Source organism: Euprymna scolopes, chromosome 11 (assembly GCF_053919585.1).
Source record: "Euprymna scolopes isolate OS-2025 chromosome 11, ASM5391958v1, whole genome shotgun sequence".
Classification (NCBI taxonomy): Eukaryota; Metazoa; Mollusca; class Cephalopoda; order Sepiida; family Sepiolidae; genus Euprymna; species Euprymna scolopes.
In genome coordinates this window covers 74,624,503-74,650,206 of record NC_136492.1, presented here as the reverse complement: position 1 = coordinate 74,650,206, position 25,704 = coordinate 74,624,503, and the positions used below count along the sequence as shown (strand labels likewise).

At 32.9% G+C, this 25,704-nt stretch overlaps 1 protein-coding gene across 1 annotated transcript; it reads left to right on the top strand.

Annotated features, from left to right (window-relative positions):
- Window positions 1-24,879, top strand: LOC145287913 (transmembrane protein 14C-like). The gene is made up of 4 exons (XM_080135861.1): window positions 1-158; window positions 7,453-7,554; window positions 11,268-11,355; window positions 24,733-24,879. The coding sequence occupies exons 1-4, from the start codon at window positions 83-85 to the stop codon at window positions 24,779-24,781; spliced, it is 315 nt and encodes a 104-aa protein (XP_079991987.1). The 5' UTR covers window positions 1-82; the 3' UTR covers window positions 24,782-24,879.
- The last annotated feature ends 825 nt before the right edge of the window (window positions 24,880-25,704 follow it).

The following is a 25,704-nucleotide window of genomic DNA, read 5'->3' as shown; positions in this document are numbered from 1 at the left end:
AATGTTGCATTGAACACCAAAATAACTCAACACAGCGCATGCGCAAAGCGTCGAATTCGACTTTAGTCAAAATATTTCCACGATGCCGGTCGATTATTTTGGTGCCCTTTACTCGGCGAGCCTGGCCGTTGGTGGTATTATGGGGTATGTCAAAAGTGGTATGTAACTATAGATATTTATGTAAATATACACCTCTTTTTACTTTAGGTAATAATTACGGAAAACGATAAACATGCATCTATGCCAGTTAAACCACGAGAAAGTACATCTTGTCATGTGGCTTAAAAATATGCTTTGGATCTTTATTTACATTTCAAAATAAACTTATTCATTTGGTTAAAGCGTTTACCGCTCCTTTTTTTTTTTTTTTTTTTCAGAGTAAAAATTCAAGGTAAAATCCATGGAGTGCGTACAGTGGTTTTATGAGAAAATAAAGCTGTGTACGCATTATGTTTCTTTTCTGTGTCTTACGTTTAGTACATTAGGGGTCATTTCGAGTTAAAAGTTTATTTACTGCACCCATCTGAACTTGAGAAAATCTCGTCTAAATAACTAACGATAAATATCTAATATAGCCGACCAGACGGGTATGTGCACGTGTTATTTTTCTATATGAAAATTTTAAAATAGCTCTTTTCTTCACGTTCTCCGTTCTAAAACACTTCCGGCAAAGTCACGCCGTGATTTCGTGACTTTGCCAAACTTCTTAAAATGATAAAGTATGTTGCCACTGGTGCAGTTTAACATCCCAAGCAAATTGTTTATTATTATTTTATGAGTGTTCCGTCCACGCAACGTTAACAAAACTGGGTTTGTATTACTGTACACATAGATTCGAAAAAGTTGTCAAAAAACAAATATATAACGAATAAATGTTATCAAAGGCAAGATAAGTTACTTTTCTACCAAACTGAATATAATTTTCGTTTTTTATCCAATTTAACATGTTTATTTAGCTCGAAAAACAGTGTTTACCGATGTATTGGAAAATTCAAAATGGCGCCCGACTCTCTCTTTAACACGGTAAGTTCGGGAAAAGGTGTTATAACTAGACAAAATACTATTTAAAAAACACCAAATATATGTCAAGTTATGTCACGGTAACATATATTGAGCGGATTTCTAACAGTATTTTGTCTAGTTTATTATTTATAACACCTTTTCCCAAACTTACCGTGTTAAAGAGAGAGTCGGGCGCCATTTTGAATTTCCCAATACATCAATAAACACTGCATGTTTTTCGAGCTGAATAAACATGTTACATTGAATAAAAACACAAAAAATATATTCAGTTTGGTAGAAAAGTAACTTCTCTTGCCTTTGATAACATTTATTTGTTATATATTTGTTTTTTGACAACTTTTTCGAATCTATGTGTACAGTAATACAAACCCACAAAACCATTGGCGGACCTGAACGAGAATGTCCCCACCCCACCCCAAGAACGGCTTTTGGAATAAACACCCTCAACCTCCCCATGTTAAGAACAGCTTTAGTTTTTTTTTCAATGGATTATTATTGATTGGATACTAATATATGGAGGGGGGGGGTAATTCTTGTTCAGATCTGCCTTTTGTTGTTATTAATTTCGTAATTTATTTACAGTTTACCGCCTGTCGGTTATCTTCAAGTTTAGCATCCCCGTGTTGATAAAGGCTTTCCGCGGTCGTGCGACTCGTGCGTGTGTCAGCTGGAGTAACAAAAAAAAAAAAAAACTTAAATGTTTAGTTTAACTATAACATAACGTCGACCATTCTAGTTTGTGTTTTAAGGGGTTATCGAGGTCGCTGAAAATGAATCTGGCATTTAAACCCGTTGCAAATTTGCCGTTTGCTTGGTATTAATCCCGAGCCTGGGATTATTTTACGCCATTTCACCGCTTTCGTTAATGCTTTTCTTACATTTTTAGGTAAACTTTTAGGACGTGGTGCTGTGCTGTGCTGTGCTGTCTGTGCCCCAGCGTATTATAAACACCCGAACTTCCCCATGTTAAGAACGGCTTTCGGAATATACACCCTCCCCCCAACCTCGGAAGCCCCATTCATAACATGGGGAGGTTGGAGGAGGGGTTATTCCGAAAGCCGTTCTTAACATAGGATGGTTGGGATATTTATACTTCGCTGGGGCAGGTCGTAAAAAAATACACATTTTTATTTCTCGCTTTTTTTTTTTTTTTGGTGGGGGGGGGGCAGGGGAAGAGAGGACGGAATTCAAATTTCGCCTTTTTGTCCTTATAATTTAATTTTTTGGGCAGGGGAGTGGGGTGCTCTCTCTCTCTCTCCTCCTCCTCCAAAAAATAGTCAAATTATTAGAACAAAAAAGGGCTGATTTGACCCCCCCAAAAAAAAAAAAAAAAAAAAATTAACGAGACCTGGTTGACTTATTTCCGAAAACTAGGCCGGATTGGCATGTAAACAATAATATTCAAAATGGCGACCTGTGAATTTATAAGGAATACATCGGAAAATGTACGTCTTCCTCCTAACATCATAAGAACTATTTGCCGACGATAATTTTAAATGTGATATTCATTCAGAAAAGATCCAAATACCCCTACAAATCAATCTTTTAATGGCAAGTCTTCATTTGGTCTTCCAGGTCACGAAATGCCCTCACCCCAAAAGTCACACCGTTTCATACGAATATAGAATATATTTTTATTATAAAAGTTCAAGTGAAGACTTTGTTTTTTTTGGTTGGGATTTTTTTTTTTTTTTCCAGCCAACAACAGGACCACAAAAAGCCTTTTGAAAACCTTTATCAACACGGGGATGCTAAACTTCAAAATGACCTATATATTATAGGTTATTCATTTGCTTCCACACAAGAGCAAAATGTGACACAAGGTCGTTTTTAATGTGGAGAAAATCCAGCTCCCCAAAAAGTGTCATTCTGGAAGTAGGCAAAAATAAAAATTACCTTAGTATGGAAGTTTCCACTACATTGACTAAGGCCAAATTAACTTAAGTATCAAAACAGATACTACACTGTGATCTTAGCCCGAATATAGTACAATTTTTGGTACTCATGTAGAGAGTGATCCGCCGCCGTGCTGAAATAATAACATTATTATTTAAAAAGCCATTCTAAACATGGGGAGGGGAGGGTGTTTTGTAACTATTCTGTACTTTAACTTTACAATTGAATAAAAAAAAAAACCCATAAAACTTTAATTAAATGTGGAAATACGATTTAAAAAATAGCGCGGATCCGGATCACTCTCTGCATTAGCACCAAAAAGGCTTTATAATCAGTTTGGAAGGTTACGATGTGGACAAGCGTTTATGACCCCGTTATATTTAAAATAAATATTAGTCGGAAGTGATTTGGAAGCCTGTAAAATATCAATTCAAACGTAAGCTATATCCAGAATTAAAGTTTATAGATCAAAGTACTAGGATTCATGTTTGTTGCAAAGCCAAAAACAAGTCTTTGAATTTAATTCTATACGTAGAAAATAAGGCCGATAACTCTAATTTACTACTGAATTGATCGAATCGAGTTACTGTTCTTGGCATTTTTTCATCTTTTACAATTCCTATTATACTAAGAAGAGGATCTCCAGTTACACTCCTCCTACATAATTAAATTCTATTTTTGAGGACGAATACGTGTGAACATTCGTAGAAATGGAGGCGGGGGGGGCAATTATTTTAGAGAGGAGATCAGTTTCACATATGAATTTAACATAAAATGATCACCAACTTTTCAACCAGGTTGCATTTTAACGACATCTGTTTTAGTTGACTCTTTGATATAACCATGTTCGTGTGTGTGTGTGTGTGTGTATTTTCAGGATGAGAGGCTGTTGTCACTCCAACTTAGGGTTAAGGGAGGGTTTATTTTTTCATCAGCCTGTTACTAACTTTTCAGCATGAAATCCCTCTACAAAGAAACAGTTTATATTTCTTAACAAAAACAAATATGGTTAACTGCCTTTAAAATGCTATAGGTTAGATAATGGCCCGGAAATAGATAATCATTTTATGTTAAATTTAAGCAAAAGTGATCCCTCACAGTAACTATTTCTTTTGGTGTGTGATCGAGGCCAAAACCAACAAATACACCCATAATGCGGTTAACTCTATGAAGGCTGCTATTATGAAGACATTCATCAGTATAGACAAGGACATGGTTGCCAAAGCATGTGATTCATTTCGTATTTGCCTTGATATGGTCATCTTCACTAGTGGCGATTATATTGAAAAATAATGTAGTATGTAACTAACTGTTGCTAATTTAAATAAACTGTCTGGTTTCTGTATATACAACTTTTGTTTTTATTACTAATTTCATTTTGTTTCCGTTAAGTGTTGGATTGTGCTGCAACACCCTTGTATATCTATTATAATGAGGCCGTATTCCTATCTGTTTGCTTAATCTATATATATAAAAGACAAAATGGCTGCGCGCATTTTTGTATGCCCAAGAAAAGCTGAAGGGGGAACTCTCAACCACGTCACTATTTTTTTATAACTTTTTATATACTCTCTAGATTATAATATCTATGATTTGCGAACGGGTGTCATATCTACATTTATTTACATCGACTTTTCTAAAATTTCCTCTATTCCGCCCTTTTGTATGTTTGTTTGTCTTTTTCGTATAAATAAAGCGAGCCTAATAGGAGCAAAGGTACAGCGCATGGCCTTTCATGCTGGGATGTCTTGAAAGCAATTAGCTTTGATCAATGTGGGGGAAACCCTTCATATCAGACAATTGCTATTCATTTCGACGCTGCCGTCATTCACCCTTTTTCGGGGGGAATGACCTCGTGGGGAAGCAAATAATTAGCACTAGAGAAAGCAGAAAACTTCACTGGCCCCAGGCCAGGTTTTAAAGCCACTTTGATTTTTGCGCTGACTCCTATGATTCTCAACTTAATTGACATCACTAAATTTGAACGCTTTTCAATTCCTGTGGTGTCATAGCATAGCGATAAGAGTTCAGGTTTTCTTTCACTTTCTTTTCCGCCTTCGCGTCACAGGTTCGAGCCTGCCTGCCTACTAACACTTTCTTTTTTTTCCTCAACATATACCTCCAAACACCCCAGACAACGCCAGGCACCCCTGCTAGTATATATTAAAAGATAAATTTTCGCAAATAGATTTTAATACTGAAAACTAACTCTTATACACTTTTTATTCCTGTATGATTTCTGTATATACTATTTATTCAAAAGAAATTAATATTTGCATATTACATGAAAGAAAACCTGTTTTAATAATTAGCTCTACATTTTTAATGGAAATTAGTAATAGAATTGTTTTAAGTATTCTACTTAGAAATGTTATATAAAGTTGATTTATTTAATTTGTTTGACATTTAATTTTATTTTTAATTATTATTATAACCAAGTTCAGCTGCATTTAAAAACGGAAGTAAGTTTTTATTTAATCTATTAGTTATTTCTCTTTAAGATGACTGCTGTATGCTTTGAAAAATCGTAACAAATTAGGATATTTTTTGTATCTTAAATAATATTTGACTAAACCTTCTGCCTGGCAATGTGTTTTTACCTGAACACACCAGGTACATATAGCTAGTGTGTGTGTGTGTGTGTGTGTATGAACATTCATTTTTCCAAATATTCCAAAGTCTAAGGTTTATTTATCTTACCAATCATTCTTTCAACATAACAAACTGTGGTACATTTTTTTCTGTTTCGAAGTTTATGTCGAAAAATGATTGGTAAGGTGAATAAAACCTTGGACTTTGGAATCTATCAAAATTATTGTTCATTTGTATATTTGCTGTCATTTTGTTATACAAGCATACAGCTTCTAATTAAAACAAACAAAAAAAAGGATTGGTATACACAAAGAGTGAAAAATAATCACAAAAATAGATTTTATGCACTTTCAATTAAAAACAAAAGATAACAAAGATCGTCTGAATGGTCTCCTATATGTTTGCAAGAATGTACGTTTTAAAAAACTCACTTTTACAAGCATGTAAAAGATTTGTATTACAATGCTCAAAATGATCCCTGTCCATTATTATAAATAAAATGTGAATAAAAGAAGGCTCACTGCTGACTTCTACCCTTAATATCAAATATATATTACTAGTATAGGCACACATGGTGTTGCCAAGGAATGAATGTGAACCATTGTCGGTGATAATTAAAGATATCTGGTATGAAAAAAACAAACAAAAAAACTATATTATAAAAATACTCTAGTAAATATATATATATATATATATATATAAGTTAAGAAAATATATTTATAGCAATTAAGTTACACAGAGGCATCCGTATTTCATCCCATAGAGAAGTGTTAGACTAAAATGCATGAAATTTGTGTTACTGGATGGTTTTATATATGCACTTGGTGTTTAATCTAGCTAGCTAACCAGTCAGCTTCATTGTTATTCCTCCCCACGGGTTAATGTTTCCATTAACCAATTGCAGGGCTTTTCCCAAACAGGGGTTTGACATACTTTTACTGCCTCTTTTGTTCTGTTTTATATAGGGTGATGCACCTTTTCTTTTTTTTTCTTTTTTTTTTTTTTTTTCCTGAATATGATGAAGTTATATAACATGTGCATGCTTGGAATAATTTTTCTGTTTCTATTTTAGAAGTTTTAAGAAACAGAAAAGGTACTCCAAAGCATGCATGTCACCTATTAATATAACATATAAAAAAGGACATCATCCTTATATAACAGAGAATCTGTAAAAATACCTGGTAACATGAATTTTAACCTACATCTAAAGTTTCAAGTGTTTTGACCCAAAATTGAGGGAGGAGTTTGGTAGAGTCTGCAAAGGTCAACTCTGTAAACTTTGACCTCTTGGCAGCTAAATTTTTGCCCAAAAACTGATTAAGAAGCTTGCTGTATGTCTGAATACCTTTATGTAAAATTTCAAATGTTTAAACCCAAAATTGGCTCAATAGTTTGTTAGAGACTGCAAAGGTAAAATTTTTTGAACTTTGACCCCTTGGAAGCCAAATTTTCAGCAAAAAACGATTAAAAACTTGCCCTATGTCTGAATACACTTTATGTAAAATTTCAAATGTTTAGACCAAAAATTGTCTGAGTAATTTGGTAGATCACAGAGGTCAATTTTTTTAAAACTTTGACCCCAATTATGACCCTTTAGCATTTATTGTTTTGGGCTCAAATCAAATTATAAAGTTAGTCCAAGTAACCTATATCTAAACTTTCAAGTGTTTAGACCTAAAATTGTCAGAGGAGTTTGGTAGACTTTTCTTAGGTCAAATCATTGAACTTTGACCCCTTAAGTCAAATTTCTGTCCAAAAACTGATTAAAAAATTTTCCCAAATCTCAATATTCATTATGTCAAATCTTGAGTCTGTAGACCGAAAATTGACAGTTAATTAGGAGGGAAGTGTACACACATTTTCACTTTTATAGATATATAGATTGTCAAATATTTCTTTTATTTTTACTTTCTGCATAATTCTATAATTGTTTTTGTCCAGGCAGTATTATTTCCATGGCAGCTGGGATGACGACAGGTTCCTTAGCTGGTTATGGTGCTTACCAGATGTCAGTTGATCAAAAAAATGCTGGACTTAGTTTGTGTGAGTCTCATTCTCTTTCATTTCATCTCTTTTGTTTTTTTTATTCAAAGTTCTTATCGTTTTTTTTTTTTTTCTGTTCCATCAATGCAATGTGGCATCTTTGTGCTTTTTTTTTTTTTATATATATATATACACGTATTTCAACAGAATTGCTGCCCTTGTATCCACTCCCACCCTCCACAATGTAAATACCTCTGACAATCAGCAAAAATCCCACCCCTTCACTGTATCGCTTGATACAAAGCATAAAGCCATTTGAGGTAAGTAGCTAACAAGAAAGAAAACTGATTATTGCAAAGACAAGGGATGCCTATTTTCTCTTCTTTTACACAAAAAGAACTACCCGTTTCTTGACTGGGTTGTGACTTGTGATGAAAGTGGGTTCTTTACGACAACCAGCCACACTCATCTCAGTGGTTAGATGCCAATGAAGCTCCATGAAACTTTCTGAAGCCAGAGTTGCACCAAAAGAAGGTCATGTTGACTGCTTGGTCGGCGACCACTCTCCTGCATTAGTTTTTGGAAAAAGGCAAAACAATTACGGCAGAGAAATATGGTCAACAAATGGATGAAATGCATCAGAAACTTTGACAACAACATCCAGCATTAGTCAACAGAAAGGGCCCAATTCTCCTCCACAACAATGCCTGACTGCAGGTTGCTGAACTGACCCTGCAGAAGTTGGACGAATTGGGCTATGAAATCCCACCTCATCCGCCATATTCTCCAGACCTTTCACCTACCGACTACCACTTTTTCAAGCATCTCAACAACTTTCTGCATAAAAAATGCTTAAAAAACCTAAGCAATATCAAAAACGCCTTCAGCGACTTCATCGCCACCAGAAGGCAAGATTTTTATGTCACTGGCATAAATACACTTGTTTTGCAGTAGCAAATGTGTGTTGATTCTGATGGTGCTTATTTCGATCAATAAATATTTGTTTTAGCTGAACTATGTTCATCTGAATTTAAAAGTTAAAAACTGCAAGAACTTTCTTGTCAACCTGATTGTTTTTCAGTCCACAAAAGAATTAAAAGATATTACAATAAATGCAATGCATTTTTTTATCAGTGTAGTCTCTCAAAATCCATACTAGATGAATGCAGTGTACAACACAAGAACAATGTTTGCATAAAAATAAGGGAGACAAAAGTGGACAGTCAGTGTTGTGAGTCAGGTTTTTTAAAACCGATTTAGATTTTTCTCAGCTGATTCATTGCCCCTGAACTGGGGAGTCAGGAGCCAGCAATGTTGGTGAGGGTCAGAGTCAAGCTTTTAAAAATTAGGTGGGAGTTAGATATTGTTAACCCTGCCACCCCTTTGCTAGGTGATCCTTGGTACATGGAAAGTTCTATTTTCTTGTTGCCTTAAGGGTAATGATTCATTGGCGTGGTGACCTCTCTGGTTTCATTGCTTGTCAGACAAGGGAATTGATGAGATCATTTATGTGTCCTTACCTTTGTAGGTGTATTGTATTCAAGGCTGTAGAGTCAGTTGAAAAAAATTCATTGATTTTGAAGTCAATAATAAAAAAAAAAGTGATCTGATACAAATGGCCATGTCAAAATGCTTTTTTTTTTGTTTTTTTGCAGCCCTGCTCCTCCTCAAAAATATTCTCTGAGGCATAGTTACAAAATCTGCATATTAGATATTCTAATTCTTCAAAGATAGTAAAAAAAAAAAATGAAGAAAAACAAAAATAGCTAGTATCAAAGTGTAGCGCATGTTAATACTCTGAGTCCGAGGAAGGTTGCGATGTTGTGTGTGTATAATGTTTATATACACCTTCATGTAAAGGCCCCTGCATATCATTTCTGGTCTCAATTAATTACAGAAACACAGATCTATGGCAACACATCAAAGGGCATAAATGACAAAGTTCTCTCTGATTCTCTCTCCTCTGATCTTGAGCGCGTGATACAGTGGGGGAAGAGGTGGCTGGTTACTTTTAATGCATCTAAAACCAAGCTCCTATCTTTACATCATCAACGCTCTGATCCTCATCTGGCATCAATTGAAATGGATGGCTCTTGTCTTGGGGAGGCTCCCTGTTTTTACAAGCTTCTGAGTTTGACCTTTACTCCTGATCTGAAATGGAACACGTACATCAAGTCTGTTGCCAAGGTTGAAGGGAAAATAGTGAGATGCTTCTACCGCTCCAGAATATATCTCACTACTGATGCAATTCTCTATCTATATAAAAGCCAAGTATGTCCAAGGATGGAGTACTGCTGCCACATCTGGGCAGGAGCTGTTAAAAACAGCCTATCCTGCCTTGACAGAGTACAAAATAGACTTTGTGGCCTAGTGGAGGATGCCCTTTTCTCTTCCCTGCAACCTCTCTCCCACAGAAGAGACGTTGCAAGCCTGTCTTTGTTTTATCGTTACTTCCATGGCAAGTGCTCATCTGAGCTCCAATCTCTGGTCCCCCCCCACCACCAATCTTTCACGATAAACACCCGTCTAGCTGAAACCACTGTCAATAATTTTCCCCACTCTTTACCTGTGCCTAAATCAAAACGTAGATTCCATGAACAAAGCTTCTTTCTTAGAAGTGCACGCCTGTGGAACTCTCTTCTGTTTGCCTGTTTCCCACCTGACTACAACTTGGATGTCTTCAAGATGAACCGCCCCCTTAAGTAAGACACTTTATCAAATCTTCAATACTAACGATTACTACGATACTATCCCATTGATTACTGTACACGCAATAACCCTTATCCTCGAGTGGTTTCCAGGCCTTGATAAGTGGTGAGCACCATGTAAAAAAAAAAAAAGATCTTCTTCAAAATGGAGGTTTTATTCATAGAATAAAATATATATGTAGGAATTAATTGCAGACAATCAAAGAGAGACTCTGCTAGCTACAACTACCATCAACAATTTTCCCCCAGTCACTATCGGTCCCTAAATCTAAACGCAAATTCCATGAACAATGCTTCTTTCCTAAAACTGCCTGCCTGCTTTCCAACTAACTACAACATGATCATCTTGAAGTCCAGTGTAAAGTTCTTGTTGAACCGTCCATTTAAAATAAATTCAACCCAATTTCCACCACTGATGATCACTAGGCTATTGTCCCAGTGTCCACTATAAACTTATTAACCATTATCTTTGAGTGGCCTTTGAGCTTTGATAAGTGATGACTCCCTTTGTTAAAAAAAAACAAAAAAATTTACACATGGCTAAAGAGAAACAGACAGTAAAGCAGCATGATTTTAGGCTACTTTATGACTCACCCTCTCCCACCAGTACTTAGGCTTGGGATGAGCAAGCAACTCACCTGTCTATTTGCTCTATTCAGATTTTCATGGTTTGCCTTCTGGTCTCCCACCATGACCCTAGCATTGTCAAATTGACAAATTTATTGTTCCTATTTACTATGCCTCCCCACGGGACAGAGTTAGATACCAGGGTCGTTTTTTAACGTGGAGAAAAGGTACAAAAATAAAAATTGTCTCAGTCGTGAAGGACTAATGCGAAAGAGAACAAGAAATGGAAGTGCAGCATGTGAAGAAAAGATACTACACTTTGATCTTAACCAAAAAGGCCAAGTGTTGATAATATAGGACATAGGATCAATAATTATTTGATTTACTGATATATTTTCATCAATCATGATAATAATCTCAATAAATGATAAAAGAATATTATTTTCTTGAAACTTTGACCAATTTTTATATAAAATTTTTTTTGCATACTGTTGTTAGGTGTTAGTACCTTCATGTCAGCGTTAATGGGATACAGATTTGTGATGACTCGGAAGATTATGCCTGCTGGAATTGTTGCTGCTGCAAGGTATGTAAGACTATTGTTCTGTTTTTTTTTTATGCATTATGTGCTTAGAAGCAACATTACCTCGCTGAATCCGTAAAGAAACAGGCGACTATTTTCTCATTTTAGTAAATGCAAACAATGTATTTAAAGTAAGTGGATTGTGAAAGAAAAATTTTTGAATATCGAGTTAGATGGAAATATGTTTAACAGCATTTATTTAGTGATATGTTTAACAATAATGATTTAGTGATATGTTTAACAATAATGATTTAATGATATGTTTAACAATAATGATTTAGTGATATGTTTAACAATAATGATTTAGTGATATGTTTAACAATAATGATTTAGTGATATGTTTAACAATAATGATTTAGTGATATGTTTAACAATAATGATTTAGTGATATGTTTAACAATAATGATTTAGTGATATGTTTAACAATCATGATTTAGTGATATGTTTAACAATAATGATTTAGTGATATGTTTAACAATAATGATTTAGTGATATGTTTAACAATAATGATTTAGTGATAGGTACAAAAGAAAAAAATGTTGTACATGTGTATAAAAGAATTGAAAGCAAGAGAGACATTTTTATGTTAAATGAAAGAAAAGATGTATTTGTGCATTCGTTCTTTTTGCAGACTGTTATCCTCATCTTCATTGTTGTTGTTATTTCACCACGTTTCGGCCAACTCATCTTCTGGCCTTCTTCAGGAGATTAACGACGGCATAGGAATGCCGAGTCTTGTAACTTATTCCTAGTAATTTCTATCTAATTAATGTGTGAAATAATGAATACATAGTGAAGGAGTGTCGATAGGATTAGTAAAGTATTCATTTTGTGATATATGAATTTCATTGTCAGATTGAAAGGATGTTAATTTCACAACGATGTAACCTCCAACCTTTTTAGGGGTATCTTGTCGAACACTGGAATCTGTACAGTATTTTGAACAGAACCCTTTATTCAATCGATGGAGGTAGTATGCTCTCGCTCTGTCAGCCACAACTAGGTAGAAGTCATAAGCCTAACATCAGCACTCTCCGAAAGAGTGCCATTTACAACTGAATTTTAAGTACTTTATCCGTTAGGCCATGGTTCTTTTTGAAATTCTGTGCAGATTTTCAAATTTTATGGAAATATTCAAAGATATACCTGAAGAAGTTTGGAGTTTACATCGGCCAAAATGTTGCAAAAATAACACCCAGTATGAAAACAGTAGTTCGAATAATCCAAATAATACGAATTATCAATCCTCATTTCCAAAAATTCAGAAACAGATTCAAAGGGTCTGTGAAATGAGGAAGATGTCAAACAATGTTTTTTTGAACTTAATGGTTAATATCTAAGAAAAAGATACTCGCATGACTGGCATCACATTTCAGATATAAGGGTAACAGATCTGAGCACATGCATTTTTGTATTTGTACAAAATTCATCCAAAAAATATTCCTTTTATTTATTACTCTTCACCCCCAGCTTTGCTTAGGCCTTATGTACTGTTCATAACTTTCTGTGCATATATATATATATATATATATATATATATATATATATAAAGTTTGACTTATGTCCAGGTAACCTACATCTAAAATTTCAAATGTTTAGATCCAAAATTGGCCGAGGAGTTTGGTAGAGTCTGCAAAGATCAACTCTTAACTTTGACCGCTTGGCAGCCAAATTTTTGGCCAAAAGCCGATTAGAAAGCTTGCCCTATGTTTGAATACACTTTATGTAAAATTTCAAATGTTTAGACCAAAAAGTTGGCTGAAAGGTCAAATTTTTAAAACTTTGGCTCCAATTTTGACCCCTTACCATTTATTGGTTTGGGCTCAAATCAAGTTAAAAAGTTTGATCCTTGTTCAAGAAACTTGCATCTAAAATTTCAAGTGTTTAGACCGAAAATTGGTGGAGAACTTTGGTAGAGTTTTCGAAGGTCAAATCATTGAACTTTGACCCCTTGACAGCCAAATTTCTAGCTGAAAACCAATTAAAAAGATTTTCTTAAATCTCAATACCCCTTATGTGAAATCTCGAGTCTGTAGACTGAAAATTGACAGAGTAATTTGGTAAGGAAATGTACGCACACAGACAGACACAGAGACAATTTCACTTTCACAGATAAATAGATTTATTTTTAAATTACTAGAAATCGATAACAATTAGTTGGATATAGTAGTATGAATTGGCAACTTTTTTCACCATGTGGAGGGGTCGTGCTCAACCTTCTGGAACAACAAAAAATTAGGTTCTCAACATTAGAAGAAAGGGGGAAAAAAAGTAAGGTTAATATTTTTTTCACCCTACTTTTTCTATTTAAAAATTATTAAAACAAACTTAATATATTCAGTCATGGATATGCAAGCAACTAGATGAAGGTTCACTAATTTGCATATTCCTTTAAAAACGAACTTTAATTAGTTACTTATTCAGTTTTATGATTTTTTTTATTAGATGATTGATTTCATTTCACTATTATGCTGAATTCTATTTATGCATAGTTTCTACATTCTGCATAATTGCATAGAATTTAGGATGAAAACGTTCTAGCATGTGAAAATATATATATATATGTATAGTCATGAGAAACCGATGTGCTTAGAACGTGTTTAGTAATGTATGTGTGTGTGTATATATATATAAAATGAGTTAAAAAGATAAAGAGTAAAGTTATATAGGAACTTTATTACATTATCAAGTCAATAAGGGTTGCAGAAAGGGAAATTAGAGATTTCTCACTTATTCTATTCTTTGCTCCTCATAACCAGGTAGCTCCTTTTTTTTATCCAGATAGGTTTCCCTTATTAATTTACTTTTCAGCTTAATTTTATTACTATATATATATATATATATATCTGGTAAAAATTGCTGATAAGGGGTCAAGAAAACAAAACGGTTGATCTTGGCAGGGTAAGTCGAATTAAACATTACAACTGCTGTTACTTTTGCACATGCGCAAAATTAAACATTCATTGTTCAAAGTTGCTTAATTTTTAACTAGCAATACAAATAAAAAAAATTGAAATGGCTTAAAATATTTCAATATTGGTATAAAGAGAAAGAGCTTGATGAGCTAACAAAGAATCTTTTTAAATTTTTTAAATCCGATTAAAATCAAGGAAGTTATGACTATTTTTGTGCTTCACACATTTGGATATTTTCCCTCTTTAAGAGACATGCGTTTTATCACATTTTTTTTTTTACATTAAATTTTCAGTAAAAATGTTATCTTTGTTAAAACACAAGATTAAGCAATGAAATTTACCATATAAGTGTATTTTTGTGCTAGGAATTAGAATATGCTACTGAAAATCTCCAGAAATTAATGGTTTCAAAATAATCTGCAGTAAATGCACATAAATATGTTGCAATTCCTTAAAAATGCCATGTATTTGTTAAAAGAAAAGAAGTTAGAGAATTCAAAGTTTAGTTGTAATGCATTTCATGTGCCAAAAACTGAAATCGAAATCTAGGATTGGTTAAAAATGAATATATTGCAATATTTCTTTGGTATTATTGTAGATTAATACTTTCCATTACCCCCACCCCATTTGACCACGTCTCCAAAATGTGATTTTAGTTCCTTGATTTATCGGAGAGGGACCTATGTTTTCATTGGCTTCCATGCATCTGTTAGTCCTGATGATTGGCAGATAACCGTCCATTAGTTTCTCCTGAAATTTTGCCACAAATAGTATTTCATTGAAGTAAAAGAAAATTTTTTGCAAAAATTCCCGTTGCATCCCCAGGGGCTCAAAAGAGGTCAAAAATGTCCCAAAATGGCAAAAAATGACACGTTTTTCCCCATAACTTTTGATTCATTCATTAGATTTTTCTGAAACTTGTCCAAAATGTGGAGGCTATTGTTCTTAATATAAATTCAGTATGGGTGCCGCTGGCAAAATTCTAGTTTGCATCCCTCTGGAACTTTTAGGGCTAAAAAAACATGCCTTTTTGGACCTTTTTTTTTATATTACTCAAAAACTCGATATGTATGTCTATATAGTGGTTTTCCATGGTGCTGAATTCAAATATACATGTCTTAAGGTGTGAAACTGCACCGTTTGTCCATTGTCACTGGGATTCGGCATTCCTAGGAGCTCAAAAGGGGTCACAAATGCCCCAAATTTGTAAAATAATTACACTTTTTACCCCATAACTTTTGCCCCATCCATTAGATTTTTCTAAAACTTAGCGAAAATGTGAAGGCAACGTTGACCCTTCACACTTTTCACATTCATCATTTCTTTACTATTTTTTGTGGCGTCATCTCACATGCAGCACCAGAGGGAGACCACACACGCACGGCTTGTAACCTTTGTAGGCAATTACATGTGCACACCTTGAAAAACTTTAATGAAAGATAAACAAGTATTATTTTAGAATTTAATGTAAAATGATTCTCCATTTTGAGTAATTCTAGCATTTTAGGGCAGTTAACCATTTTTTTTCTTCTTCTTTGGGAGATAAAGCCTTTTGTTCTTTTTCTAAAGACGAGTATGTGTGGTTTTAAGAGGGTCTTTGTGCAATTATAATCAGAGGGCGAGGAGGTTGCCATTCTGTAGGTGTATCAGAACTTTTGAAGGAATTTTTGACACCCCTGACACGAAACTGCAAATAAAATATAAAAAACTTGTAATTTCTGTTTTAAAAGTGGGTTCTTTATTTTCTGTATCGATTATACTTCCAAAATAAACTATTAAAGTTGTATAAAAAGTAATATAAATATTATTTTTTTATTTTTTAGAAAACAGTAATGAAATTAATTGAATTTTACGAGTTCAGTATTTTTCAATTTTTAAACTTTAAAAATATATCAAAATTTTTCTATTGATTCTATTTTTACGATATTTTCAGGGTCAATGTGAAATTTTATGCTCTTTCCAATGAAAAGTGTTTTTTTAGAAATTTACCTATAAATCCGAAGTTTAAAACCTTTTTTTTTTTAAACCACGTTTGTTTTTTGTTTTAGTTTTTTTTTTAAATGAAACCTTGGTCCTTGCTCCTTTAATTAAAAAAAAAATTAGGGTTTGAATTACATTTTTCGAGTAGTTATAAGCTTGGAAAGACGGGGTGGAATTATTTCATGAAGTTTCTGACACACCTAGCCATACTGACTTTGGGTTAATTATGTGTGAACATCCTGAAGACTTGATAGAAACAAAACAAAAACAATTTTAAATAATTTTAGAATTTAAAGTGGGGGTTGGTTTCACATAAATTTAATGTATATAACTCACCATTTCAAGACCATTGTAGCGTTTTAGGACAGTTGACTAATTTATTTTTTATGGGAGATAAATCGTGCACTTTTCTTTAAGGAAGCATCTGTTTTTTGTTTTTTTTTAGAGTCTTATATGTAGCTTACCGAAGAATTTTGTTTGCCACTCGAATTTAGCGTTATTGTTAAGGCTAAAAAAAGGTTTTAAGAGGAGGAGGTCTGCCACTTGTACCTAGGGTTAGAGATAGAATTAAGGGAGTTTTTTGCTTTTTGTTTGTTTTTAAGAGAGCGTTTGACACCCATATTTACCATTAGTAGGTCATAATCATTGGCTTTTGAAAATGTTATGCCTTAGATTTTTACATCAAATTACTTTTAAATATGTAAACTTACGTAAATGACGGGTTTGAAACGTTCTGGTTTTGATTCTAGCAAATGGTATCCAAGTAATATTTTTTATAACTTTTGAAATCATTACTATATATTGGATAATAATCGATAGAGAATTGGCTCTAGAATAATTAATAAAAAATCTGCATGAATTAAAATACAATATTTATGCATATGTTATGACTGGGCAATGCTGGAAAGCTTGCTAGTTTATTAATAAAACTTGGGATTTGTATTTATAAATGTCTCGATAACGTAAGCAAATACAATTGTTATTCTTTGAGATAGAAAAGTTTTATATTTTATCAGGTTTTGTTTTGTTTTTGTCCCAAAATATCTGTGTGTGTGTATGTATGTATATATATATATATATATATATATATATATATAATAATCACCAACTGCCACTCGCTATTAAGGCATTGCTCATAGGGTAAAACCTATTCGAGCTCTCTGGCAATTGACAATGTTTACATTGAGATTTCGACAATAACATAAGAAACACTGACAACTTGACTGAGTAAGTCTGCTTCATTCGTGTCACATCAAAGCCCTGGTCTCTACTGATTTTTTCTTTACTTTTTGGACACTTTGTGATCCTCTGTTATTCTATGGTAAAAGTGGGTCAACCAATCAAATTTTAATGTTCTGTTGCCATGCTGGTATACTAAAAATAACTCTGACACTGTCTAGTCACAAAGTTCAGACTCGCATGGCAATGTCGGCGGGATGGGGGTAGGAATCCTCACACTACCCTTCAAAAATATCATGCACCAAACTGCCGATCTGATCCGACCAGTATAAATCATAATGTTCAACTGAGGAACAGTGTTGCTTGTTTACATTTGAAGAAAAGCCAGCGGTTTGAACTCTGAAATTTCGTTTGACCACTAAGGCAAGAAAATCTCTTTTGGTTTCAACACAGAAATGTTCAATGACTAAGGTATTACTGTATGCACTCCAAACGCAAATACTTATAAATTTAAATATCTAGACCACCCATGGACCATTGGGTTAGTATTTGTTATATATATATTATTAAATAAGTTCTTAATTTTGACACATATATATATATATGAGGGAGTTTGTCTATGTGAGAAACAGTTTCTACAAAACTGTTAATTTTTGGTATACAGATTTGAAACTTGATATATAGAGGATTTGGACCTGTAGAACAAATTCGATTTTGTTTTTTAGCCGGTAAAAATAGCTGCTAAGGGGTCAAAATTGAAAAAAAAAAAAATTGGAACTTGGCAAGCATAAGTGGACTAAATGTGTATCTTCTATGCATGCGCAAATATACATTTATACCTTTTTAACAATGTTATTTTTCAAGTTTTTATATAGCTTGACTTAGAGCTTAATGAATAAGGCTTTTGCTTTTAATTCTTTCATTTTTGGTTTTGATTCTAGCTGCTGGCATCCAAGTCCTTTTTTTTTAAATCACTACTATATATCTGGTACAATATAATAATCAGTAGAGAATTGGCTCTATAATAATAAATATGAAATCTGCATAAATTAAAATATATTAAAGTGTATTTTACAACTGGGCAACACCAGGCGGCTTGCTAGTTGATTACTAATTGTTTTTAGTAAGGATTTTAATTTTTGGACCCCCCCCCCCCCCCCCAACAAAAGAAGGGTGGACCTGTAAATTCACCCTTGTCCGTTTTCTCAATAACTACACCTTGAAATTTTTTAAAATTTTGCACAAACGTTAAACTTGATATGAGTAAAAAAAAAAAAATAAAAATAACAGAACGGATTTTCCGGGAAAACCCCGGTTGCCCCCCCTCACCCCCTAGAGGTGCCTTTCAGGCTAAAATTGACATTGATGGACTTAGTCCTTTCTTTTTATTTATTTGCATGCTGCAGAACTCAAATTTACATATGTTAAGGCCTAAAACTGCACAGTTTGTTTATCACCTGGATTTGACGTCCCCTGGGGACTTTTGCAGCTAAATGGGGGTGGGGAAGGGGCAATGCTGAACTTGTCATTTTTTTTTTTATGCCTCGTTCACTGTGCACTTATAAGGGACTATGCATGCTTTACTTGTTTTAAAGAGTCAGCACTTATCAAGGCCTGAAGGATAAAGGTTAATGAATGATGGAAATTGGGTAGAAATTGATTATTTAAGGAGACAGCTAAACAAGAGTTTGTTTACATTGGACTTGAAGTGTTGTAGTCAGCTGGAAAGTAGATTAGCAAAACATTTCCACAGGCGGGCAGTTTTAGGAAAGAAGCTTTGTTCATGAAACTTGTATTTAGATTTAGGCACAGATAGAGAGTGGGGGGAAATTGTTGATAGTGGTTGTAGCTAAACGAATACTTTTTGTGAAAGTTTGGTAAGGAATGAGGGGACTATAGATTGAAGTTCTGATGAGTACTTGCCATGAAAATGATAATAGAGCAGAGCCAGACTCACAATGTCTCTTTTGTGGAAAGAGATTACAGTGAGGAGAAAAGGGGATCATCTATCAGATTTTAAAGCCTCTTTTAAACTCTGTCAAGGCAGGATAGGCTGCTTCGAGCGGCTCTTCCCCAGATGTAGCAACAGTACTTTACAGTAGAATAGCGCAACCATTTTTCCAGCAACCTTGGCAACAGATTTGATGTAAATATTCCATTTCAAGTCAAGAGTGAAGGTCAGTTCAAGAAGTTTGTCGAAGCAGGTGTTTCTTTGAGACTAGAGCCATTCTAATCAACTGGGGCCAAGTTGGGATCAAAGCATTGTTGGTAAAAAGATATAAGCTAGGTTTTGGATGCATTAAAATTAACCAGTCAGTTACTTTTCTGCCAAACTGGATATATTTTTTGTGTTTTTATTCAATGTAACATATTTATTCTGCTCGAAAAACATACAGCGTTTACCGATGTATTCGAAAATTCAAGATGGCGTCTCACACCCTCTTTAACACCGTAAGTATGGAAAAAGGTGTTATAAATAAAAAACTATACAAAATACTATTAAAAACCCGCCGAATATATGTCAATCTACGTCACGGTAACATATATTGAGCGAGTTTTAACAGTATTTTATCCGATTTTTTATTTATAACATCTTTTCCCACACTTACCGTGTTAAAGAGAGAATAAGACACCATCTTGAATGTTCCAATACATCGGTAAACACTGTATGGTTTTCGAGCTGAATAAACATGTTAAATTGAATAAAAACACGAAAAATATATCCAGTTTGGTAGAAAAGTAACTTATCTTGCCTTTGATAACATTTATTTGTTATATATTTGTTTTTTGACAACTTTTTCGAATCTATGTGTACAGTAATACAAACCCGGAAAGCTTATTGGAAGACTTAGTTTGTGGGACACCATTTCTGTCGCACAAATTGTTGAAATGGTTGGTCACCATGCAGCTGCTTATCGGAGGAAAAAAGAGGAGGGATGTGTTTTCTTTTGTCTCGGCGGCTACCAACTCTTATTTAGGCTTTCAATTAAAGGTAAACAAATTTTACGCTGACTTTGGATGCTTGCTACCACAATCTAGCAAGTTTTAAAATAGATTTTTAGTAAGCTGTGGGGAAAACAAATAGATTAATTAATAACTAAGCATGTACAGCAAATAGATAATTGCTAATTAAGTAAAAATAGATAAAACTAGCAAAGCAAGTAAACAAACAAACAAAACAAAAAAAAATAAAATGCATGATAATAATATTTCTCCTTCAAAAGTAAAGATAAAATTGTAAAGAAAGAACTAAGTCAGAATGCATTGTGATGTCATAATAGAGCCTCTCTCTCACTTTTCTAGCTCTCTTTTTATTCAATACTAGCGCCTGCGTCACGTCGGCACACACAACACAGTCACACAAAATCGAGTACACTCAACATAAAATACCATCAATGCTTACCCTATGAACTTTGAGTATGAGAAATACCCATATGCACAAAACAAAATCACTGAAAAACAAAAATAACCTAACTAAGGGTTAGGATAAGGAGTAAACGTTGGATAAAATGGTTAAAATTATTACAAACTTACCAGGATTAGAACCTGGAATCTTCTGATCCGTAGTCAGATGCGTTATCCATTGCACCACAAGTCCTGTCCGAATGCCGAAAGATGTTACCACAACTGTATACAGACAGTGCTAAATTCTATTGACATGGGCAGGTAATTTTTTCGACAAAAACGAAACGGCCCAAAAACCCTTATTTCGGGCTTTTTGTAGCAATCCCAAACCAAAATTTTATTTTCATTATATCTAAAAAAAAAAAAATTGTGGTCATATAGATTTTTGTAAACCATAAACAAAAGTACCAAATTTATTTTGGTAGCTCAGTTAGCCATCAAGTTATGATCGTTCAAAATTTGTTGGAAAGTTGAAAATTTGCTATCATGGTCCAGAAGCCAAATTTCATAGTATATAACTAAAACTGTAAGCTACTAACAAGTGGAAAATCCTTATAAATGTAATGTCATCTTGTAATAAATGAAAATTAATACTAATGATAGCAATAATTATTAGATGAAACCAAGCTAAACACTAGGCAAAATCCCACTACAAATAGGAAAAAAGTGCAAATATCAGATGGAAATGCAACTTTGACTGTTTATATGAATTTCATTTCAATAGCTAATGTATTGAATCTTCTTTGTATAATTCATAACACATTAGAGATCAAAATAATTTTTTCTTTTAATTATAAATTGATAAAACCACTCAATTGTCGAACAGACAATTTGGTAAAAAGGGCAAAAAAGGAAAGGATTTTAAAAAATGAACCAAAAGTATACGTTACTGAAATTGCTGTAAAAATGTAACCATTGGAGGTAGAAGCTTAAAACTTTACAACTTTACTAATTTTTGGGTGAGGAATTCAAAAAAAGTGTCTGCCTTGTTTCTAATAACAAAACTTTTTGCCACAGAAATATTTTTACTCTGGGGAATTTAAACTCGCCAAAAAAGAGCCAGCAACAATAAGATTTAGAAATTTGTTATACAAAAAGTCACAATTCATTTTTTTCAAGCATTGAAAAACTTTCAACTTAAAAGACAAGTAAACAAGATATTTTATAGGCAGATATCTTACTACAATTCCTTTCCTTATTGATTTTCTCTCAGAATTCTTCTATGGTAGATATATCAAGAACACTCCAAATCCTACTATCACTTAAAGCTGGCATTACTCCATCTGTAAACAAATGCTGACTCTACCTGTGCAATGTCATCTGACAAAGGCCATCGAAAAAAATCTTTTCTATCTTTGGTTTGTGATAAAAAATTTTATTACAGTGCTGGATGCAGATATAACGTCAATGACTTGACCAATGTAAAAGTTGGTGTCATAGGTAGGCAGCAACCCATTGTCCTTGATGCTCATAACTGAAGATATCCTGAGATGGTTCTTCATCACAACTGCAGGAGTTATCTGAATGTTCAGCAGATTCACTAAGGGACTTTTTTTGTTGCTTTGGGGGTGGAAATGAATTTCTTCTCAAGTAGTCAGAGAAAGCAGCTTCCAGTTGAACTTTATTTCCATTGGTGTTGATTTTGACACCTAACACAACCTTGAGATATCTCAGTTAAGTTTATCAAAAACACCTGATAGAACATATAGGTCTCGGGGGTACTTCTACAGTTTATCGCCGAAAATGGAGATGCCATTTTTTTCACTCACCTGTCGTTAAGATCTGAGGGAGAAATCAGTATTTTAAACTATGACTGAAACATGAAATAAATAACAAAAAAATAAAACTAGATATGATTTTTCAGTTTCATTTAAATTAATTTGTTGTTGACCCTTTAAAGTTGCTTTAATTAAAATAACTGTTTCATTAAAATTATTTATTTGTTCGGAAAAAAACAAAAACTATTTTATAAAAATCCAATGTTGCTTTCATTACAAAATTGCTTTACTAAAATTATATTTTCTTACGCAAACTTTTCAATAAATGTTTTTATAATTATATTTTGATAAATTTTTATACAGTAAATGGTTTGGTTTTCAAATGGCGCTCGCCCAGTTTAGACAATTATGAATATATCATTTTCATTTTCTGTTTTTAATAATAAAAATATATATACATATCTACGTTTCATGAAAAACATTCCCGTTTTCATTAATTAAATCAAAACATTTTCAATTAAATAATTACGGATATATGTTCTCTTTCACTTTATTTATTTACTTTTTTTCGTAGTTCTTTCCGGAAGTAATTAATATCTAGTTTAATTTTTTTGTTATTTATTTCTAACTTGGTCATAGTTTAAAATACTGATTTCTCCCTCGGATTTTAACGACAGGTGCGCGAAAAAAATGGTGTCTCCATTTTCGGTGATAAACTGTAGAAGTACCGTCTCGGGAATTATTAAATAAAAAAAAATGATTTTACAGTGAAATTAATTTTTTCATTTATACGCAACATGCACATAACTCAACTATATTTTCAGTTATTATTTCTTAAATAATGTACATTGTAATTAAGAAATAATTTAACAAAATCTTCAAATTTATCAAAAACGCCCGATAGAACACAAACCAAAAAATGCACATTTTTACATGAAATTAATTTTTTTATTTGCACATGACTTGTTGCACGTAACTTAAAACTTAACTATATTTTGTTAATTTTTTTTTTTAAGTAATGTAAATGTACAATCAAATAAAAAAAAAAATTTTTTTAATGTTAGATATATCAAAAAGGCCCAACAGAACATAAGAGAAATAAGTAAACAAAAAAATGAGGCACATTTTTTTAAATGAAAAAAAAAATTTCCGTCAGTCACACACAACTAAAATGTTTTTTTTGGATTAAAATGTACCCAGTTTAATTTTTAAAAGATAATTATCTTAAATTTAATAAGTGACTTTTTTTCTTTAAAATGGTACTATTTTTTTATACCTAGAGACTCACAATATCGCGCACACCAAATTTGAAAAACACCATTTTTTTTTTTTTTTTTGTGTGTAAAAAAAAATAAATAAATAAATAAAGCCGCATTCACCAAAATTAGTGACATAACTGGAAGTAACCTTGAAAAAAATTATAAAAGACACAAGAAAAAGAATTATATATCTATAAAGCAAAAAGATTAAATTTTATTTAAAGCAAAACTTTCTCAAAATAACTCAAAAAATAAATGAGATATTGGAAGTTGAAGTTAAGGGAAATTTAACTTTATTTACCAGTTTTTGCATTTTAAACTAAGCTAGTTTGGGATACCTATTTTTTTGTGCGACTCGGCATTGTTCGTTATGAACCATATATAGATAAAAACAATCTAGGGGCTCACACCTTTCGGGGAAAAAAACATTTTTCAATTCGGTGCATCCATTCGAAAGTTTTATTGGTATATATACACACATAAATAAACATTTACAATTTTATTAATAGTAAAGAAGATAAATGTTATTATGAAGGCAGACTAGTTATGCTGATATGGAAAATTCAACTTCCTGAATAAATCATTGCAGAAGTAGTGATGTATTGAATTGCAGGAGGGTTGGTCGGCTAAAAAAAGACATGGAGGCAAGTGATTGAATAAGACCATGCAGTGTAAACTTTGGAAATAGTTGACCTGATGAACTCTGAGGACTGGAGGGTGAGCTTGTAAAATATAATGTAGATGTTTGACCCCTGGATAAGTGAAAAGTGATAAATACCAAATAATAGAGAGGGGAGAGAAATAATGGATACCATTTTTTTTTTTTTTTTTTTTTTTTTTACAAACCAAAATAATGTTGCTTGACACTTTTTGCTTCCTTTATAATAATGTCCTTTTTTTTTTCTTCTTCTTCTTTCATTCCAGTACGTTGATGACTGTGCGGAACAGTTTATATTTCTACATGAAAACCTGATTGATTCATCAATTGCTGAATGAGACAATCAATTTGTTTTAGAAGTGTGATAGAAATTAAAATAGAAGTGAATAAAATAAATTTATTTTCTTCTACGACTTCATGTTTTTATAATTAACTGGCTCTCCCTATCCAGTGCGAGAGTTTTTTTGTTTTGTTTTGTTTTGTTTTGTTTTGTTTTGTTTTGTTTTTTTTCTTTTACCAAATTATTTTTTTAAACAGAATTTTGAAAGTAATTAATAAAAACGCTGAAAGTTTTATCAGTTTTGTTGTTTATTAGTTTACTTTTTGGCTACAAGAATTTAATTCATTATCTAGTACTATCAGATCAGGCTGTCTGAAGATATCGGCTTCCTGACTTAAAATGTACCTAACATTAAAACTATTGCTGTTTTTCATTTCCTTGTACAAAACTTAATCATGTTCTGCAAAGTCAAAAGCATTCTTTTCTACAAATACTATTATTGCATGTATTCCTCAGATTTGTCTGATCTATTCCTGGCTTCCTTTGTTCGAACTTGTTTGAGTGCAGATAAACAAGATGACATCATGTGAAAAAATTATTAGCCAATCAAAATGCATCTGACATCAGTGCATACAAAAGAATATCTCTAAATAAAATCTGATTTTTAAAGTGACAGGAAGAGTAGTTTCCAGTGTTAGAGTGTAGTTTGCTCACTTACTCTATAATTATATTAATTCAAAAACATGTTGATAGGATTAAATATTAAAATTATTTAGAAATACTAAAAAAAGGGGGGGGGGGGCAAATACCCTTTGAAACAATATTTAAGATGCAAATATTTTTATTAAAAATCGTTAATTTTTTTTTTTTTTTACGACTTATTAATTTTGGATACTAAAATATCCATCATTGGAAAAAATGTTTAAAAGAAAAAAATAAATTTTACCGTTTATTTATT

Excerpts from the sequence above, each read along its gene's own strand:
- LOC145287913 (XM_080135861.1), top strand. The coding sequence starts at position 83 with ATGCCGGTCGATTATTTTGGTGCCCTTTACTCGGCGAGCCTGGCCGTT. Across the intron at positions 159-7,452 it reads TATGGGGTATGTCAAAAGTG|GCAGTATTATTTCCATGGCA; the intron begins GTATGTAACTAT and ends GTTTTTGTCCAG. Across the intron at positions 11,356-24,732 it reads GGAATTGTTGCTGCTGCAAG|TACGTTGATGACTGTGCGGA; the intron begins GTATGTAAGACT and ends CTTTCATTCCAG.